General features: G+C 38.9%; 1 protein-coding gene across 2 annotated transcripts in view; it reads right to left on the reverse strand.

Annotated features, from left to right (window-relative positions):
• AHR (aryl hydrocarbon receptor) overlaps positions 1-26,173 on the reverse strand; it is a 112,077-nt gene that overhangs the window by 71,018 nt on the left and 14,886 nt on the right. The window contains exon 2 of one of the 2 annotated variants that reach the window (XM_075587199.1): positions 13,024-13,211. The exons of the other annotated variant lie outside the window; for it this stretch is intronic. Coding sequence (XP_075443314.1) covers positions 13,024-13,211 — 188 coding nt within the window. The remainder of the gene's footprint in view (positions 1-13,023; positions 13,212-26,173) is intronic. 2 annotated transcript variants of the gene reach the window in all.

The raw sequence follows: 26,173 nt of genomic DNA on the forward strand, positions 1-26,173 counted from the left end.
ATCTGGGATAAAGGGGCTGAAAAAGCTAATCAAAGCATCTCAATTTTAATGCCTTTGAATACACCCATTTGGAAAAATCTGCGTTTCCAAGCAAAGTAATTTCCATACATGGCAGGAAGTGGACATTACCAGACTAGCTCATATGTTTGAAAAAAGGGCTTAAGATCCTTTTCTGACCTTCAAGCCAAATCAAATTGTGGATTCCAAATGTTACAGATGACCTCCAAGGTATTTGGCCTCTTCTTTGAACCTACTAGAGGGTAATTTACATACAATAATTCGATTTGAATGGCTCTGTAAAGACTATTCTTCTAAGAAAGGAGTAATTTACACTTTAACATGTTACAGGACATACACTTGGATTATAGATGCTCATATATTTTAAATTGGGAAAAAGAGCTGAGAATTGAACTATATAGTGAAAAGTGGAACTCGCCGTTAGAACGTCAACGCTCTCCATGTGTACAAATGTCGAGAAAAATGGATAGAGAGATATTGTTTATGTGGTACCAGGTTCCAGTGAGAATGCATGGCCCCAGATATTTAGTGTCATGCATGACATTTTAAAAGGTAAAGATTCCTCATGGTCCCTGTATTGCTCTTTTAAATATGGGTGCCCCAGATACAGTATAACTTAAAAAAAAAAAAACATTTTTTAAACCCACACAAACATGAATATTTCATTCTAACAGCTAGAAAATGCTCTACAAAAAAAAATCACTGGGAGCAGGTAGAATCTCCCCAAATAATTTTTATGTAGGTTAATAAACATTTTTTATTTTTACATTTGCTGGCGAGTTTTCATTTTTCAAAGAGCCGCAGCCTGATCGACATGTGAGTTTCCTCAGCTGGAGGAGCAGGACGGTGAATGATCACGAGTAAGCTACTACTCCACACCGGGTATACCGGAGACACGGGGAGAAGATATAAGTTTTGGACTTTCACTGAGGACTTCATTCAAATCTCATTTGAGTGTGCCAACTGTTACATTCTACAATTCCCCATTGAGGCACCTCCTCCAATCCTCCTGTATATACATATACACCCTCTCAACCAGACTTATGCTCCGTTTTGATTCATTTATATTCACATACATATTTTTGATCTTATGGTCTGTATCTCGAGCTTATATTCGGTTTTCTATATAATCTCCCCAAATGGAGAACACTTTTCGAAGAATGAATGATGTTCTGCTTCTGGAAAGACTAGCATCCTTAATGGAAATTATGAAAAGTTATGTGATATCTGGTCCCAGTGGAGTAGCAAGACATGCACGGGCCGCCGGGCAAAGAAATTCAGGGTCCCCATCTTCAGCTCCCATTGTCATCTCTCCCCCTCCTCATCAGCTCTCTCCCCCTTCATGCCTACCTGTGGCGGGAGGAAATGGTACGCAGCGGGCCACCAGCGTTGAGCATATTACCCCACCTACCATTGCCGACTGCTTGTGGTTCATTAACAATCTTTTCTATCTACAGTACATTGTATGATTAGAATGCTGGATCTATATACTGTAGTATACAAGTATCTGTGCCCAATTTGATGCTACATGTCTCCAACTATAACTTTATAATTGGACGTTAATATAAATGGAAGTAAAACTTTGAAATACAGTAAATGAACAGTATTAAAAAAAAATAGTAGTGTTACTCTTGGTCAGTACATAAAAAAGTTGTGGTAGTCGATACCAGCTAATGCTGTACCTTCAGACTACAAACTCAGAGATTCTCTCTAAACCCCTGTGCCTCTGTTACATTGGAAAATTATTGTTTATAGCATTTTTATACTAAACTGTCCAACTGAATCTTAATCTGCATGACCTTTCTAAATATTTCAAAGCGCGATTATATTTCTTCAAAGCTTCACCACATTGACATTGAATTAAAGAAACATGTGGCTTTCATACAGTCAAACATTGCAAAACACAGGGATGGATTCTCATTTTCCGTTAAGTATGAGACTATTAGAGATCCCCATCGCTACTAAATAGGGTTTCATGTTTTAACTTTCAGACGTTGTTTTTGGATAACAGATCACAGAGTCGCATGACCCGTAGTTGCCCTATTACTTTCATGGTAAACCCGTGAATATGCGGATTAGCTAAAGGAAATGTAGAGAAGTCAATCCGATGTGAAAATTGATCGCTGGCATAATATATTGCAGATACCAAAAGTTAATTACCGTTTTATCTTTGAAGGGATACGCAGGAAAAATGTTTGTTAAAAACATATTTTTAATATTCTCTTTTATTCACATGGCGTCAACATTTTCTGCAGCGTAGTACAATGTGGAACGGAGGAAAATAACAAAACATAGTATTATTGCTCAATATATAAATGAAAAAGGAGGCCTCTGCTCAGAGAAGCCGACACATTTAATGTTTAGTAGACCTTAAAAATAAATTAAAAAGGAAAGTCAATAATTTCATCTAAACAGTGTCACCTATTTGGGTGTATATATTGAATGTCTGCAAATCTCCTATAGAACAAACATTTGCCTTTTGGAATGGTAAAGTTCCTGCTTGTCCTTCTCTCCAACCAATACTTACATATATGAAGCCACAACCCCCCTCCTCAAACCATGTCTTACTGTACAAGAGACCCTACTGAAATATGGGATGTTTTTCTTTTTCATTCCCCTTTTCGCTTTCTCACATCAAAAGATTGCTAATAAAAGGGCATACTTTAATCCCACTTCCTGTTTCAGCGCGGGAGCTTAATAACCCACATATTGAAATATATATTTTAGTCACTCGAGAAAGGTCTTAAAACTGCAGCCAAGAGAAAAAAAAATCTATACATTATAGTACAGGCATACCCCGCTTTAAGTACACTCACTTTAAGTACACTCGCGAGTAAGTACATCTCGCCCAATAGGCAAACGGCAGCTCACGCATGCGCCTGTCAGCACCTCCTGAACAGCAATACCGACTCCCTACCTGTACCGAAGCTGTGCGCAAGCGGGGAGACTATAGAGCCTGTTACAAATGCGTTATTTACATCAGTTATGCACGTATATGACGATTGCCGTACAGTACATGCATCGATAAGTGGAAAAAAGGTACTGCTTCACTTTAAGTACATTTTCGCTTTACATACATGCTCCGGTCCCATTGCGTATGTTAATGCGGGGTATGCCTGTATACATACAATGCTAATGTATCTCAGAGAGGGAACATACAGAATAAACTTTTAAAGGTGAAAATCATTTAAAGGACCATTAAAAAGAAATCAGTTTCTAAACTCCTAAATGATCTGAACAGTTTTACAAAACCGTACTTTACCAATGGAAACATTTTCTTTATTATTTTTTTTTTTTTAAACACAGAAAATTAAATAGTAAACTACTTGCTGAATGTTTCAATTCTGCTGTTTTATCCTATTTGTAATACATACAAACACGTGTATGTATAAGGCCTCGGACATGGTGCAGGGAGCGGCACTGAGCCGTGCTGAGGCGCACGCATGCTTACCAGTGAGCCCCTGCAGTCGCAATGAGAGCGGCTTTAGCAGGGGCTCGCGCACGCTTGCGGAAGCGTGTGTCTTAAATCTTTCGTTGCGGCGCTCATGGGAGCACAGGGCCGGTCACATGAGCGGTTCGCCCAATGAGGGCGAACCAGCTGCGTGACGTCACTGGCCTGCCCCCCAGACACGCCCACGGACGGCGCGCGCTCTAAAGCCAGGGAAAGCACCAATTTCCCTCAGCGCGCCACCGCACGGCTTCAGTGTCTATGGACTAAGCCTAATACACACAAACAAAACACACACTATATTTACTGCTTTATTGACCCACGAGACAAAAAAAAAATCCTTTGCACAGAGTTGAAGATGCATATCAACATGCTGCAACTTGCATTTACTGTATAAGGAGAAGGAATGTTAAACAAAGTATTCTCTGTAATGACTTCGATACCGAGGGAGAAAAAAAAATATGCATGAAGCTCACTGCCAAAATTAAACAACTCATTTCTGTTTGCCTAGATATTTCATATTCTATGACACTTCTATGAGAGTATCTCCCTATGAACACTAGGCTGATTGTGAAGCAGGTTATACAATTGTGCACAGAGGCCAAAAAGTCCATACTCTTCTTCCCTTCTTTTAAAAGCATTCCCAAGACACAATGGTTCAGTGTTTCCGGTTCACTGCACAAAGTGCTCCTCTAGCAATGCCTTCTGTGGGTATTTTTGAAGAAAGGCATGCCATTTCTTACAGCAGCCTAAAATGTGTTAACAGTCAACAGCTAGTAAAATGAACTTTGAAGCAAGCTCAAGATAATGGGTCTTCCGCCTCCTGAAGGTCAAATAACAGGATTGGGCAGACTAAAAGTAAAAGCACAGTTCAAGATCAATTAACTATTTTGATGCCGGATGAACCTAATACAATGCATACTCTGGCAGCAGAGATATTGATGAGCTCCTTAAGTAATTTTATAACTTCGAATGTAAACAGGTAAAATCCAGAAATACCCTTTTCCCCCCTCCCCTCGGGAGTACTTACAGTACTCCAGAAAATGTAATATTCTGGAATCCACTAGGTATACAACACTACAAATAGAGCATGTACTAGGATAGTCTGCGTTTAAAAAAAAATGCAAGTATTACGAGCTTAGATTTAGAAATAGATTTTTAAATGCGAGGGATAGAGGCTCAACTTGAATAGCCTATATCCAAAATGTATCCTTCACTATGCATTGGGAGTCAGTATGCTTAAAACCTCCTGACCCGCTTCTTCTATTCCTCCCGTACATTCTGGGTCAATTTATTGTTGCAAATAATTGTGTAGCACACAGCAGTGACTGATCAGCACTGACAGTATAGTGATGTACATACAGCAAGCATATTGAAGAGGATCTAAAAAGCATACACTTAAGGAGCAACTCAGAGCAGGATATGCTAAACGTGATAGATGGGAGAGTGGTATAAAAGTTACAGGCTTCAGAAGACAGCTGCCTGTGATTCATTTGAAAGACTTTAGCCTTCGGGACTACTGGTGGTCTGTGGATCCTTTTCTTGAGAAACCTCTTGGAAGCGAATATATACTGATGGATTTCAAAATTCATGGATCAAAGTTGTAAATTGATCACATATTAAAGGCGAGTTATTCATTGCTAACTTTTTCCAACATCATTATAGTGATCACTGAAAATTAAAAATATTTCTTATCCTATAATGAGTTTTGTTGATCGATTTTCATCCATAGCTTAATGTTCATGGGTATGGCAATAATTAATCAAGAGGGTTTAGTTAATCAGGGACAGAGCATTGATGGATATACAGTAAAACAGCTTTCGAACTTGTAGGGGGGGGGGGCGGGACGGTGGACAATTTGTAATCTGGGGGGTTCAGATTTAATACTTAGCAATGATAAATGTATTTATTACATTTATATAGCGCCCTTATCCAGGAACATTTAAGTATGCTTATTTGCTACTGTGAAAACATATTTTCGAACAGCCAATAGCTCAACTGTGCACTAAAGCCATCTATAAATCTATACATATGCAATAACTTTAGCAATGATGCAATAAAAACAAACCCAGTATCCCTAAAACTTGGATGAAGTATAAGATGTATACGTTAATTTAATTTGCCTTATGTCAGCTTTTATATTTTTTCTGACGCATACAAATGACTAAAGTTATTTATGTAACTAAAATGGTATCAATGGCGCTAAACACAATTTGCAATCGATGAAAGTATAAATATACAAGTACAATAAAAATATAGATATACAACCGGATGGTTGTATAGTTGTATATCTATATATTTATATCTATATTTTTATTGTACTTGTATATTTATATATCATCGATTGCAAATTGTGTTTAGCGCCATTGATACCATTTTAGTTACATACTCTTGTCTGACCAGGGGTCAGAGACGTATCTAGGAGGCTACACTTGGCCAATTTATATTATGGTTATTAGCGCTACCTATTGTTTTTATTGTTTTTTAAAGTTATTTATGTACTTACTGACAAGCTATCGAAGAGGAATAAATAAAAGCACAGCATTCATATTTTTATTTAGTCAAGTATAGCCTTAATATGTGCAGAAAATGCAGATTTTCCAAAGAATAGAAGCCCCTATAATAAAGCAGGTCACCCATCCCTTACATTAGCAAATCATGTTGTAAATATATAAAGTAAAGCACAGTGCGATGTGACCAGCCTGCCCCAGTCTTGACTCACAAGAGTAAGCCCTATATCAATGATTTTAAGCGTTAAAATCCCCCCAAAAAGGGAACATTTTTCATTGATAAATGTTTAGACTGCACTTCAAAAGGATAAGAAACCCCACCAGTCTGTTTCATAGCTCTCAGCAGGAGAAAGAAAACCAGGTCAGATATCCTCTGGAGGCTGTAGCTAGGAGGCAGCTGCTTCTAAATTAAACTGTGGATGAGCTGAAGGATATAGATAGAAAATGGTTTCCCTTGCAAGTCCTTCAAATCTTACTTTACTTCACCAACACATTAAAGCTAGAATTGCCAATTTTATTCCAAAGAAAATGCCAGGCACAAAGAATAACACTGCATTTGTATACGTAAATCATACATGTTTGTCTTCTAGTTCACATTTAACATTCACATCTTACACTCGAGAGTTTGCATTGCTCTGCAAAGCCACTGCAAATTCCTTTCTTATAGCGGCGGATCAACAAAAGCTACACATTTAGCATAGCTCCCATTTTTGTATTACTGTACATAGAACCATTACTGAAGTGCCAACAGCTGCAAAGGAAAGGAGCTGGAGGAAAGCGGAACATTTCTGAAGTGATGACATTTTTACATCTGTTTTATCTCCATTAAAAACAATGGAGGCATTTGTTGGATAAATTGGAGGCAGTCTTCAGCTGCTTTAAGAAGCTGGAGCAAAACTGATCATTTACCCCACTGGTTTTGGAAAGGTTTCTCTGGTTAGAAGTTTCTCTACACAGAAATTACTACAAGTTGAAACAGAATAATCACGCAGTAGCAGTTCTATTTTCTAACCATGTATTGTCCACTATACAGATCTGTGGCTTAACTCTATATCTTATCAGTTCACTTATTTTATTCCCCCAACACCAAATCCATTAAAACAATACATACATATTCTTTTAAACTTTGTAATTCTTATTTATTTTGTAACAGTAAATAACACAGAAGTTTGAAATATTCATATAATATTGGGGAGGAGAGGAAGGGGGTATTGGGGGGGAACAGAAAAATAAAAGAGGAGGGTGATTGGAAGGGAGGTTGGGGACAAGGCACATCAGTTGCATGGTTACAAATCGTAGTTATGTGATATACAGTATAAATACGTCTTATGGCTTTTTTTTTGTTATAATGCACTACTGTTTTGATCTTCTCCCAAAGGACAACATCTAGAGCCATCACCATAATCATTTTGCCCGGTACGGTGCTCAGGCGCTGGGCCCCTTACCAAAATTAGTTTCCTCAACAAGGCTCAGGATAGAGTTCCAGGTCCTGCCCTATAAACCCTGGTTCTGCCATACTGGTCCCCAGATATTTTAAATATGCTATAATGTTTTCATGAAAACAATAAGATTTGTATCGTTTTTTTGTCCTTTTCAATTACAATAAGAATGATTAGAAACACAATATGTTGTGCTGTGCTTTCACCTATTCATCTGGAGTAGGAGATCATGTGGCCGTGCTACCTCCTGTGCACACTGGTACTGGAGGGGTTAATACACGGTAAACTGTATGCACTTTATATTTACTTGCATATACAATATGATGTGGCGGCTGCTGTAATGGTAGAATGGAAGTTGCATTTTATGTGCTCTTTGGCTTTGTAAGTTGATAAATGAAAAGAATGATGTTAAAAAGTGGGTATAAATTTGGAGAACACCTGTCTCAAGAGAAATTCATACTGGACAGAGGCACAAGAGAGACTATGAATTTATGTTTTATTCCTAATTAAATGTTAAATATATCCTTGCCATTATTACCACATCGAACACATGGAAACTGGAAAGCCCCAAAACACCATTACACGTTGTCAGCACATGGCCAACTCCTATTGACTCTTAAGGACGAATGGGTTAAGAGTGACAACCCCTTCAACTTATTTCAACTTTGATAAAAATGTTTTTCTTTAAAAGAGAGCTATTGTTACTGTGAGAAATATAGGCTTCCTTCCAAGCCAGATGATATGATTGCACATTTATATTTTACTTTCCTCAGGAATTCACTCCCCACCCCCATTTGCATCCTGTTATTGACAGAGTGCTTCGTTTTAGTTCAAACTACTTTTAATAATAAAGACATGGTGAATCCGTTTTTACATACAAGCTGACCAAGTATACACCAGACAATATAGCTCAACGCCATGACAATCACATTTTAATTAAAAAAAAGTGCAGTTGGCAATTGATGTTTTGTTTGTACAATTTTTTTTTATTTAATACCGGTTTATCAAATAAACCAAACATCAGTAATGATTGAGATGTGCATTGATATGTGCTTAACCCTTCCAGAAAGGGGTGAACACACTAGTGCTGCTAACTTTATGAGTTGCTAAATAGGTAGAACTAATGATATCCATCAAGATTGACCTGTATCCTACGTGCAAGAGCACTTCCATGTTCTTGGAGTCTTCTTATGTCCCTACTCTGGCTGGTGTATGGCTGGCTGGTGTATGGCTGGCTGGTGTATGGCTGGCTGGTGTATTGTTGGTGGTGTATGGCTGGCTGGTGTATGGCTGGCTGCAGAACTGTCTGCAACTCCACTTCCAGATTCATGATTCATAACTTCAATGTGATCCTCTAACAGTGTGTTGTAGAGTGAGATATGGTGCTTAAAATCACATGTGAACTCTGTCACAAAATAGTATCTTTGCATAAGTCCTTAAAGTTCAGGTAAACGTGGTAATGTCCTCAATATTACAGTCCATAATAAATGTGCCAATGAGATAGTGAAGATGCCTAGTGGTATACATATACCTTCCACAGTATGTGACACCTAATCAAACTCTCAAGAAGGCAAGATATACAAATGAGAGCCAGGAAATATAAAGGGACTATGCTCGTTACCTGTCAGCTCACACGCCATCCAGCATAGCCAGGACGTGCAGCCCGTTGAAGTGTGAAATCCAGAGAAGAGGAGAAAAAAAGGACCACAGCCAAAATTCACAAAAAAAGTCAGGATCCTGGGCAACTCTAAATGTATTTAATTTGTTGTACAGATCAAAAAAAGGCAGACAATAAACGCACTTACGCATTTCGTGCAGGACGCACTTAAATAAAGTGTGCCCTGCACGAAACGCGTAAGAGCGTTTGTCTGCCTTTTTGTGAGCGTAACAACTAATTAAATACATTTAGAGTTGCCCAGGATCCTGCCATTTTTTTGTTAATTTTGACGGCGCTCCGTTTTTCTCTGCTTCTCTGGATCCTCTCTAACAACTTGTTGACAGACAGGTCAGGAGATTTAAGCTTCATTAAGGAATTCATTTATATACATCACAACATTCCCAGAATATGCATTATGTACTTATTGACACAGAACATTGGACTTTGTGATGGAGCATGTGTAAATTCACAAAAATGATGTGCAGTCCCAGTAAAGTTAGCGGTCCATATTTAGGAAGTAGTACTATTCCGTAAGCAAGGCTGGAAAAATGTCACTCCCCTGTATTGGTCCACAGCTAAAAGCCCCTCGTCCCCCGCAGGGGGCCGGTGCAGGAAAGCCTGCAGCTGCTGCAGAGCATCTCCAGAAGTAGAGTTGTCAATCACTGCTCTGCTTCCCAAAGTCATGCCTTGGATAATGCTATGCCAGGCTTTATGGAGTCCAACACCAGGAAACAGAGCAGTGGTTGAGAGCTCTGCTTATGAAAATGTTCTGCAGCAGCAGCAATCATCACCCCCACACCCCCATCCCCAGTTCAGGAGACAAGTGAATTTTTACTGTCCTATGCATAAGAAACCTTCAAGCGCCAGACAAAACTTTACAGCCTACTCAAGTGAAAGAGCCAAAGCTGGAATGTCCATGCTCCGCCCCCTCTATTATTCTCTGACTTTGTTTATTTGGCAAGGAGGAAACGAACAAAGGGTGGAGTAAAGATGACAAATCTTATATTTTTCAGGATCACCACTCAAAAAAGTGATCCTGATAATCACAATGGCAGTAAAAGGGCTCTATTGTTTATGCTGTGTTTGTAGTGGGAGTAGTAGTTGTCATAACTATACCCCAATACGTAAAGGAGCTTTCACCTAAGTGGAAAGTAGGTGTTTCCGGAGCTGAACCGCATTACGTTCTGCTCCCCGAGATACTTGAGTTGGAAGTTACTGCCGGGATCTGACTGCTGTTTAAAAGGTCCTGCGTTACACAGGCCAACATGAAGCCAAATGGGATGACGTAGCGACTTCCTATTGGCACATGGGACCTTTAAATAGACATTTTCAGTGCTCAGCCAGAGCTGTTACCAGTAGCTTCTTCCTACGTATCTCGGGAAGCAGGTGCTAAAATCAAACTGGTTCAGCTACGGAGACACCCTGCTTCTCACCTAGCCAAAAATAAATAAAGCCCCTTTAAGTCTCTATCCAATATGCTGTAAAATAATTTCACACTGCTTGGAAAAGTTCAGATACACTAAAAAGAATAGGACAAAACTCTTCTCCAGCATGGAAAGCAGCTTCACGGCTTTTTGAATAAAGTTATCACTACAATCTAAATAAATATATTATAAATATATATTCATGTAAAATACCTGTCATGGCTTCTGAGCATGGCTACAGTAGTATCATCTTTACAGAACTTCAATAGTGGCATAAAAATGCCATGTGAACAACTTTGCACTTTTCAACATACTGTATGAGGTGGAATGTTAAAAACACAAGAGCGAAGCACTGGAAACTAGGTATCTAGGGAACTGGGAGGTCTCCAGTGTTTAAATACTGTACAAAAAATAAATACCTTAAATTGGCGAATTTGCTGCATTGAGTATTTATGTAAACTCTGTAATAAACGCACCTTGATCACTGCAGCTGGAATTGCTTGTGTATTCTTTCCTCAGAGAGTAATCAGCACTGAACAAAAGCAGTATGCATTGTATATTCTATGGTATTTGCAACAGCAATTTTTACAACAGGGTTTTAAGACCTAAATTTCAAAAGTGACACACACACACACACACACAAACAAACAAACACACACAGATATATAGCTATAGAGATATCAATCAACTGCTAAAATGTCTGTGTAACGATAAAGAAACCAAGAAAACAGTTGTATCAGCAATTGGATGAGAACTTCAAGAGAACCATTAGGCAGTTTCCATTTTCCTTTCTGCATTTTCCCGTTTGATCAGACAGATAACAATCTTGAAGAAAGGATCATTATACAGTACATGCTTATGTAAATAGTCTGGTTAAAGGTACACCAGCAGTTCCCCCCATGATCACATTGTTTATGGAAGCATCCAATTGTTTATGGATCACATTGTTTATGGAAGCATCCAATCCTTGTGAATTCAGACAAATTCTGTGCAACGCTGTCCTGATTAAAGCCGCTTTGGAGTTGATGCAACGCTATTCACTTAGATAGATAGAAGCCTAAAACTAAACCCCAATGAAAGCAGCAGGCCCTGAAAACATCAATAAAATAAGTTACTCAACACATCTAGAAATGTGAAACGAATGTTGAAATAATGCGTGATGTAATTTTCTTAATTACTGCTCCAATATATTTGAAGTGAAATTGCACCTTCAAATCCTCTGTAGTCCATAGGACATGAGAAGAATTAGAACGTAGGTACTGTCTCCGCTGGTCCCAGAAAGGCTGATTTGTACTTATATATAATAAATATAAATATAATAAGAAAATAAAAAACATCAAAGTGTAGATGTTTCAATCAATTGGTGATTTGCAGGAGTCTTGGCTCATATGCAGCGACGACTTACAGTGTAAATGTAATTCGCAACTCCAAAACTGTGGCTATGTGTTTGCTTGTATCAATTCAGAAGAGATGCACCTCAATATGGAAGAAATAGTATAACATAGGGCAGGTCAGTAAGTAATAAATTTTATGTCATAAAAGAATTATTTTCAAAATCTCGAATTGACTTTTTTTTTTTGTAATTACTAACACCTATAGATATTTCAGAACAACATGGATGGGAAACGCACTACTTTAGCTTGTTATAAATGTATATGTAAGCATGGTGATGGCTGAGGTGTTATATTTCATTTAGCTCTGCCCTTTTGGGTGGTGTTTGAGTGTTCGACAAGAATATGCACAGAAAATCCCTCCCCCACCATTATCTTTATTGGTTTTCTGGCAAGGACAGCGGGGGCTAAGGGCAGAGGAAACACTTAACCAACAAACACCCACAGCACCCCTTGCTGCACGTATAAAGCTCAAGCCCCTTACAAGAATGGCATCGCGTTATAAGCGGATCGCGTTAGAAATAATGTACACTTGTATGCATTGTACAATGAAGTATTTAAGATACTAATAATCGTGTTGTAAAGTATTCACAAATACGAAAATTGGGAGCCACGATTGCATCGCGTTATAAGCGGATTCGCATTGTAACGGATCGCGGTGTACTACAAAGTGTCCACACGATCAAACGGATATACAGCTGTAGTTTCGTGTTTTTAGTGAATATAGCAACACTTTTTTAATCACTGTTAATTATTTTACTTCCAACAATAACTTAAGAAGCAAAGAGTAACCATACAGAAGCTGCCATGTTACATCATTCCTACAAGTACAATATCACATTACTGAATACATTCTAATGTAAGCTTTTCTCTTTCAAAAGATTAAAATAATTTAAGGGTGAAGTCATGGAATAGACCATCAGTATGAGTGAAGTTATCTAAACATCCGTATTTGTTTAAGAAAAAAAAAATTTCAAATGCTAATTATTCCATTTTCAGACAGGAAGAGACTGATGGGAATTAAGCAAATACTATACAGTTAGCTTTGAAAAGTATGCTAAATTAATAATGAAAAATAAAAACAGAAACATGATTAGTAACAAACATCAAACAGAGGAATTATTTTGATCTCTTACCTTCAAAGAAACCTTTGGCTCTAAGATAACTAACACTGAGCCTCAGCACAGAAAGCTTGTCAAGCTTGGATATGATCTCCTGTGGGAAGGGCAGGAGGCCGGCCAATCTGTCCAGCTCTGTGTTTAAACGGTCTCTGTGCCTCTTTGATGGGTTGGACTTGGTGCCTTCAGATTGTGTTGGCTTTGCCCTGCGTAATAATGAAGGAAAGTGTTAAGTGTCATAATTATACGTCAAGTATGTTATTTAAAATGTAAAAATGGTGAACCAATATTACAAATATTCACAAACGCCTAAATAAATGCATAGATAAAATGTCTATCTTCCTAACGGTATGTCACAGAAAAGCATCCCCAGCAAGCTCTTCAGAACAACATTCTTAAAGAGACAATTCAAAGGGGGGGGGGGGGGGGCGCGGGGGGCGGGATGCGCGTGTATTTAAATATATATTTATAAAGTGCCCTACAGTGTATACAGCGCTTCACAAAAGATGTGTATACCAATGTGTGGGTAGGTGTGGAAATGTAAGAGGGTGTTGCATTACTAGTGATGTGTGTAGATACTATGTGGTCCCATTGGTATATAGGGAAAGAATTACATTGTACATATGTATGTGTAAGAGACAGCTAGCTGTGTGTACATTCATATAGCACAGTATGTATAGACATGGCCTTTAGCACTCATGGGAATAGATTCCTCTTGTGTCAGGTTAGTGAATCATGAAGCTGCGAAGTTCCCGAACAATTGCATAAATTTGTATTCATGCAACCGTCTCTCTTTCGGTGTTCTAAGATTACCTTCGAGTATGGCCACCTTCAGATCATTCATGTTATGGGCAGTCAGAGAAATGTTCTCCGACAGGACTGTCTCTTGTTCCACATGTGATGCTGTGGCAATGTAGATTCATTCTCTTGTTTTGCCCCTGTCCCGTCTCCCCTATGTAGTAGGAACCCCTGGGCATTTCATGCACATGAGGTACACGACATTGCTGGAGGAACATGTGAACCTTCCTCTGATTATGTACTCCAGATTCCTGTGTGTTATTTGTATTGAGCCCGCTGTGTGGAGCATTGCGCAGGTTTTTCATCTTGCGTCCTGGCATGGCATCAAAATCAGAGGACGGTTCACCTGTTCCTCCAGCAATGTTGTGTACCTCATGTGCATGAAATGCGCAGGGGGCTGCTACTACATAAGTGGGACAGGGGCTAAACAAGGAATAAATCTGCATCGCCACAGCATCACACGCGGAACAAGAGACAGTCCTGACTGAGAAAATTTCTCTGACTCTGGCCATAAGATGAATGATCTGAAGGTGGCCATACTCAAAGGTAATCTCAGAACACCGAAAGAGAGATGGTTGCATGAATACACATTTATGTAACTTTGAGATACTTAGCGGTGGCATAAACTCAGCTTCACGAAAATATATACACACACACACACACACACACACACACACACACACACACACACACACACACACACACACACACCACTAATGATGCAACACCCACTTACATTTCCACACCTACCCACGCCATTGGTATACACTCACACACACCCCTTTTGTAAAGTGCTGTATACACTGTGGGCACTTCCTAAATGAATATTTACACACACACGCTCTTACATCACTAACATTCAAGGTCCATTGAACACCTCAAGTCATAAAATCGCATACTGCACAGGGGGAGGGGGAGGCTTTAGTCATATACATTCCAAGAAGCACTGTTTAAGTACAACCCTTTCTTGCTTTATCCATTTTAACACCGCCATATCCATTATAACACCGCCGGATGAAGAGATCAGTGTATCTCGAAAGCTCGCACAAATAAAAGCATTTTGTTAGACACAGAACAGTATGGGTGGGAGAGGGGTGTCCGTCTCTCTGTGTCCGTCTCTCTGTGTCCGTCTCTCTGTGTCCGTCTCTCTGTGTCCGTCTCTCTGTGTCCGTCTCTCTGTGTCCGTCTCTCTGTGTCCGTCTCTCTGTGTCCGTCTCTCTGTGTCCGTCTCTCTGTGTCCGTCTCTGTCATTTTGTGTGTATTTTTTTAATTGTTTATTATTTTTTTAATATATGCAGCCTTTTTAATTGAAAATTAATCACCTAAGCTGAATTGATTGAAACTGATCGATCAATTAATCAATCCTTCAGTCAGTCAGTCAGTCTAACTCAGCAGCTACAATGTATTCTTATATTACCAAGGTAACATTGCCTATTGTTATAGTCTGCAGCTCAAACTGCTGGGAATATTGGCAAAAAATTATCACAAATAGGAAACTGTTGCAAATATCTTGCATGACTTGGGAGGTGGGCTAAAGCCTGCTACAGAAATCGAAGGATGCTCATTATATTAAGACTAATTAAAAATGACAAATAAAAAAAAATGTAGTAAGTATATAAGGCCGAGTCCATAGAAGGACAGGCCGTGCTGAGCCATGCGGACGCTCAGCGCTGAGCCCCTGCATCCTCAATGAAGATGCCTTGAGAGGGGGCTCACGCGAGCGTCCGCAGGCGTGTTGACGAGTTGGAGTTTTTAGCCGAGCGCCAAGCTGTTTTTCAGCGCGCTGTCGGCTGAAAACCTCCAATCACAGCACAGCAGTGTCAACGTCACGGCGCCGTAACGTTGACGCGTCGCGGGCGATTGGCTCAGCGACGTCACTGCCCCGCCTCCAACCACCTCCCCCCGGCTCCGATCACGCACGCTGGCTCGCCTGTATGGGCATGAAATTGCGCAGATTTCAGCAGGCGAGACTCAGCGTCAGCACGGCTCGGATCTCCTCACCCCTCTATGGCCCGGGCCTAATACTACAGAACAGATCTATATAGAATAGAATATACACACACACAGGATATTGCTTGAATTGCTCCTTAAGGCTGCACTTATAGTGCCGGCGACGCGATGTCCCGTCAAAACAAATGCATTGCCACCATCGCGTGCGATTATAGTAAGCGCGACGCGACGGAGCGATGGCTTGGTGGAAGTCATCTCAATTTGATTTTTCCAGCGACCGCAGCCTGTCGTCGCCGGCACTATATGCGTAGCCTTAGCCAGCAGCTTTCTGTTAGGTAAATTGCTGGAAACGCCCCTGCACAAACATTTTTAAACAGAACGAACTAAAGAAGACTACACTTTACCATAAGCATGAAAATAACAACACAACAGGAAAAATACATCAAAACAATTTTTTTTTTATTATTAAAGAAGCAAATGTGTAGCACATTTATACAAGAAACAGAGAGAATCCTTCAGCTGATAATACGGCTTTTTTCCTATCACATATACACGAAAAGTTGGAAATGCCAATCCACACACGATGCAAATTACTTTCATCAAGCAACTGTATATTGGAAAAGATGAAGCACAACAAATAAAAACAAAAATTACGGAAAGAGTTAAGTGTGCAATAATTGAACACAAAGGGTTAACATTGCATACATTATTTATCTCATTTGTTGCTTCTGACTTTGAGAAGCAACTCATGGGGTAAAGTCACAATGGACTTGTGAATGACTCAGGCATTGCTGTAAAAGTGGTGTGAAACAGCAGGCAGAAGCTTAAAGAGATCCATGTTAAAGTGACCCACTGTGAGAGCTAATTTGCTAGTCACTAGCCAGAATCCCGTTCTGCACTGGAAGCACTGGAAGCACTGTGTGAGGGAGTAAGGGGCCTGGCAGAGTTAACCTTATGAGTATCGATGGGGCTGCGTGGCATCCTCATGGATAACAGAACAGAAGGGGAGGAGTCACAACCCTTTTGTTCCTCATCCGTGTACATCACATCCTGTGCGCGGACAAGCTCTGCTCTGGGAAAAGGAACATTACTTATTTATTTTTTTATGTGCCAGACCCCAAGTACATCTTGGGGCACTCAAATGGTTAATGGACCTGCCTGAGAGATGAATTTGCTCACAAGTGTTTTGGGGTTTCCCCCCATTATTAATGGATTTTTACAAATAAAATGCAATTTACTCATTACGTTCTCAAATGTGATAGTGAGTGTATTGTACCTCCAAAAATAAAGATACAACCCAAAACTTATGAACAAGTAGTAGTGTGAAATATTAAGATGTTCAAATGATCTTTATTGAACGAGTAAATTACAGCCCTCAGCCAAATTAGTGAATCCACTTGGCATCAAAGCAGAGGGGAAATTGCAGTTTCCTACATCCTGCTATAAGCAGAACAGGATGGACATTTAGTTTTAATTATATAGAATATGAAACAAAGATGTCTGTAAAAGCTGACCCTGAAAAAATTGCAAATATTGCCAACACAATGGTTATTCATTCAACTTCAATGGGAATCTGCACCCAATTGTGCCCCAATTGGCACTATTGCAATTTTATGAATTTCTTTCTTGAAGCTTGCACATTGAAATATAATTTTTTTTAAAAATGATATAAATTACAATTATATTTGTACACTGTATGCAAATACGTGTTTCAACGGAAGTTGTTGCTAAAAGTGCAGGTCTATTTAGCAGTTCGCAAAAATGTGTAATTTCAGTTTACATATTTTTTTTTTATGTTAGTTTCATACCTCATAGAACTATCCAATAATTTTATATTCTGGTAAAACACTGAATATTATTTTATTGTTTTGGCAGGCTACAGGCTTCCAAAATCTGGCGGTGCACTGATATTGGTAACCATATTTTTCATTTCATCTTTTAAGTCCTAAATTGGCAAAGTTACTCCACAGTACCACAAGTCAGCCCCCATTGAACTCAATGGGAGTGCCCGTAAGATAAACCCCCCATTGCTACTATCGCAGTTTCATGAATAACCACCAATATATCTTAAGTGATGAAACACACCGAGTTGTGTGTCTAAGCAATAATGGACAAAATCAACCTACTCTACAGATTACAACAGGGACATACAACACCATTCTGTTCTAAGCTCGAAAGCTTCCGATATCAAGATTTTGGAAGTAGATATGCAAAAAAAGTGAACAAAAAGGAGTATAACTCCCAAAGCAATGAAATACTGCAGCACATAATATCTAGTAATTAAAAACCCAGCTGGAGCATTAATCCCACATAACGTCCCTAAAACATGGCATGATTAGGGGCTAAATTCATTTTTACTTTTGGAGAGTGATGTAACTGGGCGATTAATACATGTGATTTCAAAGTTTAAAGCTTGGGTTGATTGTTCTTAAGTTTCATATGGCTTCTTAGATAAATCCCTCTCCCTAATTGGTGTAAATAGATTGTAACATATACTTGCAATCTCATTTAAACATATACTCAAGAGGTCTTGAACTATTAGTAATTTTATTTAAAGCATCCAACCAGACAATGCACATTTTAAACAATCATGTAATGGATACAGAAATGAGTTCTGAGAAGTTGAAAGAAATCTGGGGAGAGGAAGCTGAACGGATGTGTAAAGGAAGATTGCTTTAATGGGAACTGCAGAAGAATAGTAGGACTGCAAGGTTAAGGGGAAGGTGACTACGCGAGGAGTAGGGATGAGAAAAGGTGAATCGAGATCGGACAAAGTTGGAAGACATGGAAAGAAAGACATAAAACATGTCATAATGATAAACCAGACTGAGAAGTGCGGGGAGTCAACCTATATTTCTGAATTTCAAGCCGACAAAAATGGAGTAAAGCCCATAATGTTACTCAGTTATGTACTACTAAAACGTTTTAGTAACATAATGGAGTACTTCAGCATTAGGTGAGAACTTTTTTGTTTGAACCAACAATTGATATAAGACAAGCTTTTGAGAGTTCTCCTTTCTTCCTCAGGTCGGCAATACTGATTTGAAAAGATTCCAGGAGTTTAAAGAAGATGTAAAAAAAAGAAAGATAGCCATTTGAGGCAGATGATGCAGAGGAAAGGGACAGTGAGACATCCATCAGCAGTGTGAAGGGGGATGGGCACGCAGGGAGGAAGAGGGTGTTATTTGTAAAATTCACAGAGGTGCAGGGAGAAACATTACAAATAATTATGGTAATGGGTTTAAAAACTCATGTCAGCATTACCGCCTCTTGTTTTAGTGTCAGAATATATAATTATTTTGAGTTTGAATGTTTCCTTTCTTGAATGCTTTTAAACATTACATTGAGGATTTGGATTTTTAAATCATTTATGGCATGATCTGGCTGTGAGAAGTGGTGTCCCCACTGGAGTGCAATATGTTCCTTCTTCATGGTGCGGTATTATTGTGTCTGTGAAGGTTTGTTCTGTTTTGAAGTTTTTGGCTGGTTTCATCAATGTGGCATCCTTGGTACATTTGCTGCATTGAATGATATATACCATACTCCTGGATTGTGCGGCAGAACCCCCCTTTGACATTGAATGTTAGATATATGTGACTGGCAGTGGGATATTGGCATATCTGTTTGCAAAGTTTGCAGTGTTTGTTGTTGCATGGTCTTGTGCCATTAACCGCGTCCTCTAGTTTGTTATGAAGTTTTCTATTGACTAACTTCTGTTTGAGGTTTGGAGGTAGCAGCAATGCAAGAATGGGAGGTTTGGGGAATATGTATTTTAATGTTTCATCCTCTGCTAGCATGGGTTCCAGATCTTTGATTATTTTTCGCATTCCCTCTAGGGCAGGGTTGTATGTGGCCACTAGTGGTATGCGTGTGGTAACATTTTAAAGCAATTTTTTCACACTTAGTCACCCAAAGTGCTATTGCCTTTGAAACATTTTTTTTAAATTTAAATAACTACATCTCCAAGCCTCATCTTTCAGTCATCTATTCAAAGTAAACTAGAATATCTTCTGGCATTATAAAGAATGGTCATAATAGCATTTTTTTTTTCAGAGCTACTTACAACCCTGCCTCGATACGGCTATCAGTTAAAATACATTTAAAAAAATGTTTCATTAAATTCACACTTGTTTCACAATTAAAGTACAGCTTGCAGGCTTATAATGCTTTGGCCAAATGACCCTTATTCAAGAGAATATATAAGTATTTCACTGTGTATTTTTGTCACATGGTGTGTGTGTGTGACTGAATATACAATATATAATTATATACAAATGGATAGTTAGAAACACAAAAAGAACGTGCTGCAGAAAATCTAAACTACTTTGAGAATGCTGCATTATAAAGCAGTTATTAGAGAATTAAACCAGGACGTGACAAAAATATATTACATTAGTATTTTGCTATAGTATGCTTTATACAGATTTCACAAGTACTACTGTATATGTAATTAAGATGCAAAATGTTAAATATAAACACTTTGTTAAAAAAAATTGAAAACAAACTATGACTACTTCGCGTTGCCTACTTTGCAAAGAGTTAAAATCTTTTATAATGATGCATAACTATTCTACTTGAGTTCATATGCATTGCAAACGGATTTCCTTATTTAACATTTTTGTTAGCTCATACAGAGCCCTTTGTTAGCCTTGAAAAGTTGAACGAGTTCAGCCAGTAGGAAATACCCGCCCAACTTGTAATGCATCCACCTTCCAACAACAAATGGCTCTTCCTTTAAGATGCATTATTCTTCGGTTCAATTCTTGTTAGATGATAAAGGATGAGTCTACAGGACCTATTTATTGCCCAGTAAATTGTTCATAGAAATACATTACCTATAATTAGAGTATCACACATTACTTCATCTACACCCATAAGAAAGATTTGTATTTTATACTGTGACAGCTCAACTATCAAGTTAAGAGTTTCAAATGTGTATCGCCCTTCTCAGTCTCTGCACTACCTAAATAGTTCAATAGAACAGGAAACCACCAAATTATTCCAGGAGCAGTCTGACCAGCCTTGCTGCACAACACACTATAATAAATGTATATAAATAAATGTGTGTGTGATGTACAGCAAGGTTGGTCAGACTACTCCTGAAAAAATTTGATGGTTTCCAGTTCTATTTAACTATTTACGTAGTGCGGAAACTAAGAAGGGTGATACACATTTGAAACTCAACTTGCTAGTTAAGTTGTTGGAAATTAAAAAAAAAAAAAAATAATAATAATAATATATATTCTATATTCTATCACAGTGTGCATAACCTGTAGATAGAGATAGATAGAGATAGAGAGACAGAGGGAGACAGAGGGAGACAGAGGGAGACAGAGGGAGACAGAGAGATATCTATATAACACACAGTGTATCTGCACTTCCCCACTACCTATTGATCACTCCGGGATGAAGCCCACCCCAAGGGTAAAACACGTAGAGTGTCCCTGATGACAGGACCCCCCCCCCCCCCCCCCCCCCCCTGATTTAGGTTGCTAGTGATTATCTTCTTGGAGTATTTCCTGGACATTTGACTTCTCACTGAGACGCTAGATGGTATTACTCCTTCCCTGGGTTCTATAAGGACTGGAACATGGATGTCTATAGCTGAGTATCTTTTTGTCAATTACCAGGATTTTTCAACAGCACAGGCTTTTTCATATGCTTCTCAGCATCAACATAGATGCTGAGTTGGGTAGCAGACTTATTTACATCTGTCTCCCTTATTGCTCTAAACTACGGTGTTTGTTGACACTTCAGCATGCTTTAGTAGTGTAAATTTTTTGGACTATTATACACAGGGTTTGAGTGTTATATTTATTAACATTTTTCCCTCCCCTGTTGCTCCCCCCTTGGTTGTTATTTTTCCTCATGTGTGCTGTTTTACTAGCACTTAAGTTTATTTCAACTTATTTATCTCTCCTTAGTTGTTTGATTTCATTTTAATATAGATAGAGATCTCAATTTTTTTTTCTCCTCTCATACAGCTAGGATTCTGTGGGGATGTTTTTGCATTTTTTACTGTTCTGAATCACTACTCATATCAGGATTGTAAGTCACTAGTTCTTTCAGTACTGTGCATTTAGTTCTCAGATTGTCTTTTTCTCTTGTCATGCTTGTGTTATTTTCTCTAGCATATTTCAGGCTGCCATCAGTGTTTGTATGTTTTTAAATGTTAGTGCGTTCTACTGTTACAGTATTAAAATCATAGACATTTATTCAAGTTGACTTTGGTTCCCGTTTTTTTGTTTTTGATTTCTATATCTTACTTTAGGCATATTTGGAGTGCTGTTAAAAGGGATCTTGTTAGTCTTTTTTGTGTGATTATCTATAGATATATATATATATCTATATATGTCTAATATATATCTATATCTATCACAGTGTGCATAACCTGTATGGAAGAAAAATAAGAGAAAAACATTGAAAACCAATACTTCTGTCTACAGCTGCAATGTAAGGAGGTCCGAATAAGCGGACGAGAACATGGTTCAGCTGCATCAGAGGCAGCAAACCATAGATACATTACAGAGGATAAATTAACCAAGTAATATTTCCCAAAGAACAGGGCATTACTGGCCAATAATGCCCTGGTTGGGGGAGTTAAAGGCCCAAGACCTCATGCTTTCAACCACTCGAGTAGGGGCATTATTGGCCAGTAATGCCATGTTATTTGGGATAATTACATAACCTGTAATTTTTGCAATATTATAAAATAAAGAATAAAGAGATCAGGATTATTTAATTTGTGAATTCATCTTGTACATCTCCTTAACCATTACGTTGCCATAAGACTTACAATGCATAGCACCAAAGGGGATATATTTACATATTGTGAACATTTAGATGGTACATTTTTAAAAGGGTTTAACTTTGCCTTTATCTTGTATTACTCCTATGACTTTTTATTTAACAGTTGAATTATATAATAACATTGTAGTCCCCAAGAATTCATTATTTTAATACGATTCCCTCCATTGGTTTGCCCTAGAATTTAGCTTTGGTGTATGAAACACTAAATAATAGTCTTAACATCACTACAATAACACGAGAGAACAGAAAATTCTCTTCCAAGCAAAACGAGGAAGGAACATGAAGAATGGTAGTCTTTGTTTAAACAAACTATATTGCTGACTCACTGCTCACAAGACTATCTATATGTGACTGATGCAGCAGTCCACTCTAGATCAGAAAAATGTAAACCATGCATCCAAATAAAGTTTTTAGTCTCTGCTTGTATGCGTCTCATATTTCAAAGCTCATTCCAATTGCATGATCAAGAAAATTCACCAAAACTAGTTTTACTCACAGAAGCATTAGAGCATGAAAGTAGTAATTTTTACTATCACATATCATGTGCTTTCAAGGATTGATTACTGTGCTGCTGCAGGAGGACGTTTCTCGGAAGCTTTTCCAGACAGACTTTTTTTTTGCAAAGTAAACTAGAAAAGGAACTACCACAGGCCAATACGGGCTTGAGGGAACAAGTCTTTAGAAGGGGTTGTCCCCCAAAATGTTCCCCCACCCCTTTTTTTGTTTGCCTTTAGTGTTCTTAGCACCTTGATTTTTGGTATCCTCTTTTGGCAGTGTTTGTCACTCCATTTGTGTATTTTTGCTTATTCCACTTTTTGCCCCTCCCCTGTTTTTTGCCATCATTTGCGTATTTCTCTCCTGCACCTACAGGAGTGGATATATCTCTTGTTTATTTCTGTTCATGATCATTGCTGTATTCCTTGCTTTACAATATTGGTCTTTATTTTACTATCCACTCTGTATATGTTATACGTGTATTTATTAAAATAATTTATTGTTATTTCCCATTTTGGGTTTCAGTTGAGCGTTTTACCGTTTTCACATGTTAAAGACCTCTTCAAAGCTAATTTCAATTGTATGTTAAAGAACATTCATCAAAATTAGTTTTACTCACAGAAGGATGAAGATGGTCATTTTTACCATCACATAATTGTGTGCTGTGTAGATAAAAAAAAAATAGATTTTCTGAGTCATTTCTGAAACAGCAATGCTACTGTAAAGTAATATTACCTGGATGTTTACTCCTATATTTACCACTGTCTATATTTGTTATTTGTCATTTGCTTAAACCAGCATCCCCTTGACTAACCTGCTTTTTTTTTTTTTTTTTTTTTTTTTTTTTTTAACAGAATTGAAACCAGAGGGCCCTGTAGAGCTAAGCCGTGCTACGGGGATCCCACCTCCAATATGAAGTTGCTAGTGACGTTACTATTATATCTTCCTGGTTTTTAAATGAGGTTTAAACTGGCTATTACTAGAACGCCACAACTGGATAATAATGTGGCTTCCTATTGCCCTGCAACTTGGCCGCCATTTTGTTTCCCCTGAAGGGAGATTTAAACCTCAACTACACCGGTAAGAATATCGGGAACAATGGTGGTCTGCCGGTGACAGACAAAAGTGGAGTGGCCAGAGGTGATCAAACTTCTCCAAAGTCGCAGCTTACCATGTTTTCAAACTGATTTTAAACAATTATTTAGAAATACTTCTAGGTGTCAGATTTTGGTTTTAAAAAATGCATCATTAAGATGTAACCCCTTACATGTACCTGCCATTAGTATATTTTGATCCTAGGATGGATGGCCCAACCCCCATTGTATGTGCTTTAAAGCTCGCAAAGATGTTTATGCCATGTGATTTGGTGTCGTCCCAACAGGCATGTTGCCATAAAGCAGAGTAGGGATGCCGAATCATCACAAAACCCTAGATGCAGGTCCTGAGGAAATTAACTATAATTAGACGAATCTTAGCAACTGCAGAGCACAAGCTTGTCCCTTGCCATCTGTGAATTACATATTCCCACTACACACTCCAACTGGCAACCTCCGATTTACAGTGTGAATCCATAAAGTATGAAGAAAAAGGCGGTGGTAAAGCATATGCACCAAGTGCTACTCTTAACCTATGTTCATGCTAATAGAATGTCAGCCAGTGAATCAAAAAAAGGAAGCTACAATTACAATACAATTTTTTCAATGTTGAAGCCATCATACTTCATTCTCTTTGATGTTGTCTTTGTGAAGTCCTGTTTGAATAAGTTTGAATAGAGGAGGAAAGAAAGGGGGGGGGAAGAAGAAGAGAGTAGAGGGGGAGAGGGGTGGTGGTGGAAGTGAGGGGGGGTGGTGGTGGAAGTGAGGGGGAGTGGTGGTGGAAGTGAGGGGGGGTGGTGGTGGAAGTGAGGGGGGGTGGTGGTGGAAGTGAGGGGGGGGTGGTGGTGGAAGTGAGGGGGGGGTGGTGGTGGAAGTGAGGGGGGTGGTGGTGGAAGTGAGGGGGAGGGTGGTGGTGGAAGTGAGGGGGGGGGTGGTGGTGGAAGTGAGGGGGGGTGATGGTGGAAGTGAGGGGGGGTGGTGGAAGTGAGGGGGGGTGGTGGAAGTGAGGGGGGTGGTGGAAGTGAGGGGGTGGAGGAGAGGAGAAGTGGAGGGTGAGGAGATGGAGATGAGAGAGGGTGGAGGAGAGGGGGAGGGTGTGGAGGAGATGAGAGGGGGAGGGTGTGGAGGAGATGAGAGGGGGAGGGTGTGGAGGAGATGAGAGGGGGAGGGGGTGGATGAGAAGGGTGGAGGAGGAGGGGGGTGAGCAATAAGAGAGTGGGGGGAGAGAGGGGATGGGATAGGGGAAGGGAGAGCGATACCAGCGACATTTACGTTTTTAATAAGGAAAAGTCAACAAAAAAAAACAGTTAGGTTATAGAGAGTTTTATTTAAACAAAAGATTCTGGTGCAGCCCGAGTCATTCAGTCAAACTTAAGAATTCTTAGCTATTCTTGGTTTGACGGGCCTGATCTACAGTTTACATTTCATATACAACCCAACATATTTTTAATAAGAACCTGAATGTTATTTTTTTAAGGGTTTTGATAGCAACACTGGGAATTCTGGGATCCTTCAATACACAAAATAGTTTCTGGTTTTCTTTGGATTAGTGTAATGCTGGTGCCAATTGTCCACACTATGAGGAACAAACTAAACTGTGTCCTCAATTAAATGCCCCAATTTATTCTGTGAACAAAAAATTAGTTAATCTCTATTGAAAACTGTAACAATTTAGTTTTCTTCCCCCAGAGTACTTTAAGGACAGTTGAAACTGGCTTCTGAGAGCAGGAGCCAACCAAGCGAAGACAGAATTAGAGATGAAAAGGCCTAGTGATAAAAACAGGCCATTTAAAATACAGTTATTTGTGGTCCTTGAAGTGGTCCTTGAAGTGTCATTTTAGGAGTGTAAAAAGCACTTCTTGTCATCTTAAACTGGTAAATTAGATGTCCAATATTATTCAAGGGTCTATATCTTTAAAAAAATAATAATAATAATAATTATTAAAAAACAATCACCATTCAACAAGGTTAAATCAAATCTGTATATTCCTGTAATGACCTGCCAATGTAGGCATACTGTA

Source organism: Ascaphus truei, chromosome 2 (genome assembly GCF_040206685.1).
Source record: "Ascaphus truei isolate aAscTru1 chromosome 2, aAscTru1.hap1, whole genome shotgun sequence".
Lineage (NCBI taxonomy): Eukaryota > Metazoa > Chordata > Amphibia > Anura > Ascaphidae > Ascaphus > Ascaphus truei.